The sequence below is a fragment of the Myotis davidii genome, unplaced genomic scaffold (assembly GCF_000327345.1).
Source record: "Myotis davidii unplaced genomic scaffold, ASM32734v1 scaffold4584, whole genome shotgun sequence".
Taxonomy (NCBI): Eukaryota; Metazoa; Chordata; class Mammalia; order Chiroptera; family Vespertilionidae; genus Myotis; species Myotis davidii.
This window is the reverse complement of record NW_006295086.1, coordinates 5,418-9,255: the sequence shown is the minus strand read 5'-3', so window position 1 is coordinate 9,255 and position 3,838 is coordinate 5,418. Positions and strand designations below refer to the sequence as shown.

Here is a 3,838-nt window from a genome sequence, read left to right as displayed (position 1 = left end):
AGTTGTTGTTCCACTTATTTATGCATTCATTGGTTGACTCTTGTGTGTGCCCTGACTGGAGATCGAACCCATAACCTTGCTGTATCGGAACGATGCTCTAACCAACTGAGCTACCTAGCCAGAGGCCAGTATACCTCTTTCTGTTCCATTGTGCTCCTTCTACAGCAAAGGGATTCTCTTCGTGAAGGAGTACATGAATGTTAGTGAGGTATCTTCCGGGAAGCTGATGTCTCCACGTTACAGCAGGTAAGAGCAAGTCCCTGAATCTTTCATGTCATGGCCTTCTCCTGCGGAGCCCTGTGGCGTCCTCATTCCTGCATTCCCAGTACCTCAATCAGGACTTGGCCCAGAGTTACTTCTGTGTATTGAATGCATGAATGATGTAATTGCCTATGGACATGATTTATGCATTTCCAGCTGTTCTTCCTGAGTGCCTTTGTGTTCCCCCTTTATCATTAATGCATCTTATTCTCCACTTCCAGTGCCACCTATTTCTGCCTGTCTTTGTTTCTTGATAACTACAAGCTTTCTTTTGTGAAATACTGAGGGTATCACTCTTTACAGAAATGGCAGGGCCCTTACAAGACAATGTAGTTAATTTCATCTTGCTCCAGAACATAGGGATCCTCTCTTCAGTTCCCACGCTCTTTCCAGCATGCCAAGTTGCCTCATTTGAACACACAGTCGACTGTAGGTCCTGATATGTGTATAACATTTTACTCATCATCTCTTTATCTTCTTGTTTCCTGAAGCCATGTGAGGGTTTCCCCTGTGCCACATCAATGAAAACAACCTACACTGAGACAGCATCCCCCGCGGGAATATTTTTTATGACACACCATCTCACTGCTAGGGTGAGGATTTTAGAAACAGAGAAGCATCCTGGTCTTACTTCAGGATTGGGCCTCTGGGGATGCTGAACCAGTTTTCACTGGTGCTATGAAATGATGACCATGCGTCATGTTCAAGCCCCACCTCAAACCCCCAGTGGCTGAATTATTTCAGTCAAGATACTCAACCTTTCTGAGCCTCAGTTTCTTCTTCTGTAACTCCTTAGGGTGGTTTTTCTCACCAGCTTTATTGAGATATAACTTACATATCATAAATTTCACTTTTTAAAATGCACAGTCCAGTGGTTTTTTTTAGTACATTTACAATGTTGTGCAACCATTGGCACTATCCAGTTCCCCGTGAACGTTTCATTACCCCAGAAGGAAACCCTGTACCCGTTAGCAACTCTCCACACCACCAGCCACACAGCCCCTAGCCACCACTGATCTATTTTCTATCTCTGTAGCTTTGTTCAGAGAGGCTTTGAATTTAGAAATAATGTATGTAAAACCTCCAGCACTCCCAAGGGAGCTGCCTTTGCCATCTAGCATCTGCCTCTATGAGTGTCACCTGACTGAACTTTGTCCCTTCTTTCTTTTTTCTTCTCCCAGTCCCACTACTCTGTTAAATTTATTTCCTAAACTCTGACAAATTAATTTTAATATTGAATTTAACATCCAGTCAAAATGGTAGGTCTTATGACAAGCCAGTAGACTTCTTGATTGGATAGTGAGAATTGTCCAGTCCATTGTGTTTTCCCTTTTTGCCTCAGGAGGCTCTGAGATAAGCTTAATTCTCAGAAGAAATCAGAGCCTGGGCTGAAACTCTAGCTCACCACTTCCTTTGGGTGTGACCTTAGGCAGGTCACTTAGCCTCTGAGTCAGTTTTCATGACTAACTCAGGGGATTATTATATCGCTCCTGTGAGAATGGCAGCTACACTAAGCATACCACAGGGACTGCAATTAGTAGTCCTTCACTGGCAGTGGTTTTACTAGTATCTTCTAACCATTAGTTTGTATTATAAAAAGTCTTGTTATTGAAAAACGATGATGAATAAGGAAAAAAATCTCACTTCCTATAACCCAAGCACAGGTATATGTCAGAATGTTTTCTTTGTTCCCATCTGTAGTGTCTAATTTCTGCTATGAGTGGGCTCCTGGTGACTGTCACATTACAGCTCACACAGGTATATGGGGAGAAAAGCTCTGCTCCTTTTCTACTGGTCAGTGAATTGGGGGCCTTCATGGTATACACAGCCTCAAGAATCAGAGCCATGCTTCACCGTGGCAGATCCTCTTTGCCCCCCATGCAAGGGCTTTTCTCCAAGAGAACTGTGCCTCCTTGGCACCAAGTTTAAAGCTCCCCCTGCCGTTTTGCATAACAGATGATAGCTGGCCATGCAGAGTCATGTCTCAGCTTGTGGTCACTGTGTTAATAAGAAAAGCATCCCACTTGTGACTGTGGTAGTTACCTGGCACTCATTTTTTGCCATCGTCTTCCTTTACCACCACTGCAGCATCAGCAATACTGAGGACTCCTTCGACATGGAGAAGAAACCCACATATGACAGCACGCCATACTCTGAGAGGTGAGTCTTCTGTCTTACCAGGGAGCTTACAGGTCTACAGAGGAGAAACAGTTGAAGGAGATTTCCACACTAAGTCCGATCGCTCTTGTGTCCTGTTTTACTGTTTCTGATCCACTTTCAGATGCGTCACACCACTGTACATCCCTTATAGGGATGTCACTGTAGTGTCAACTAAAGCCTTCAACCCATCTAAGACTGGAGGGTAGACACAAAGGGCTTCTGAGAAAGGACATGGTGGTGTCGGAAAGCACAAGGGGCTCATGTCAGCAAGAGTGGTCCTTGGGATTAGAACCCAATTGGTCACTTCATGAACTTGCAAATCTGACTAGAAGGAAAAGAACTACGAAAGAGAGAGATGGGCGGGAAATGAAGAAAAGTGAGTTGCTCTCATCGAGAATCCAGAAAAGAGTCAGAAAGAACCATTCATTTGAAATGAATGAAGGTGCAGAGAGCATCTCATTCAGCAGTTTCAAAAGCTGTCACTAGATGACAGCCATCATGGGATGATCTTAATGAAAAAGAAGTCCTATTTTTCTTTTTTAAAAATATTTTTTATTGATTTTGGAGAGAGAGAAAAACATCAAGGAGAGAGAGAAATATTGATTGGTTGCTTTCCATACACACCCCGACTGGGGATTGAACCCACAACCTAGGAATGTGTCCTGGTCAGGAATCAAACCTGCAACCTTTTGGGGTGTGGAACAACACTCAACCAATTGAACCACCTGGCCAAGAAGAATTTTTCAATTCTTGGCATAGGGGAGCAAGGAACCTTAGAGATGAAGTTTACTCAGGTCACAGTGAAGAAAACAGGTCTGGAAAGAATAAATAACGTGTCTTAAGTCACACAGTAAGTATTATAGGAGTCCAAAAATGTATGGTCTGAGAGGCAGGGCTCAGTTGTCCCAGGCATGAACAGAAGTGCCATCAAGACAGGTGGCCAGGTAGGGCATGTCAAACTCAAAGGCTAACACAGGCCAAATAAACAAGGTTTAAGTTTATGTGAGCCGCAAAAAAAACAAAAGCTTCAATTTTCATAGATACATAGGTTTATTTCAATAGAGACATGCTGAATACAAAGGGCTGGAATAAATGAGTAATCATGAACATAAAATAATAGAACATTTTAATAAAAATTATTTTTTCTTAAACATTAATTTACCAGACACGAATAACTGCATAAATTAATAAGTGTAATGCAAATAAACCTACTTTTCTTGTTCTCTGAAAGCAAAATATTTCCTGTTGCGCACACCAAACAAGTCAGTACAAGACTAATGATGTGGCAGTCGGCTGCTAAAATATTTGCTGCTATTATTACTGGAGAGAAATGGCGTGCCTGCTGGTAAGGCACGTAAGGGAAATGAATGCAACACGATTATAGTAATCAGTCATTAATGAACGTTGTAGTTTGTTA

At 42.4% G+C, this 3,838-nt stretch overlaps 1 protein-coding gene across 1 annotated transcript in view; it reads left to right on the top strand.

Moving 5' to 3' along the window:
- The window catches only part of ZNF185 (zinc finger protein 185 (LIM domain)), a 49,571-nt gene that overhangs the window by 40,442 nt on the left and 5,291 nt on the right, over positions 1 to 3,838 (top strand). The window contains exons 19-21 of the mRNA XM_006769698.2: positions 166 to 246; positions 2,350 to 2,421; positions 2,543 to 2,582. Coding sequence (XP_006769761.1) covers positions 166 to 246; positions 2,350 to 2,421; positions 2,543 to 2,582 — 193 coding nt within the window. The remainder of the gene's footprint in view (positions 1 to 165; positions 247 to 2,349; positions 2,422 to 2,542; positions 2,583 to 3,838) is intronic.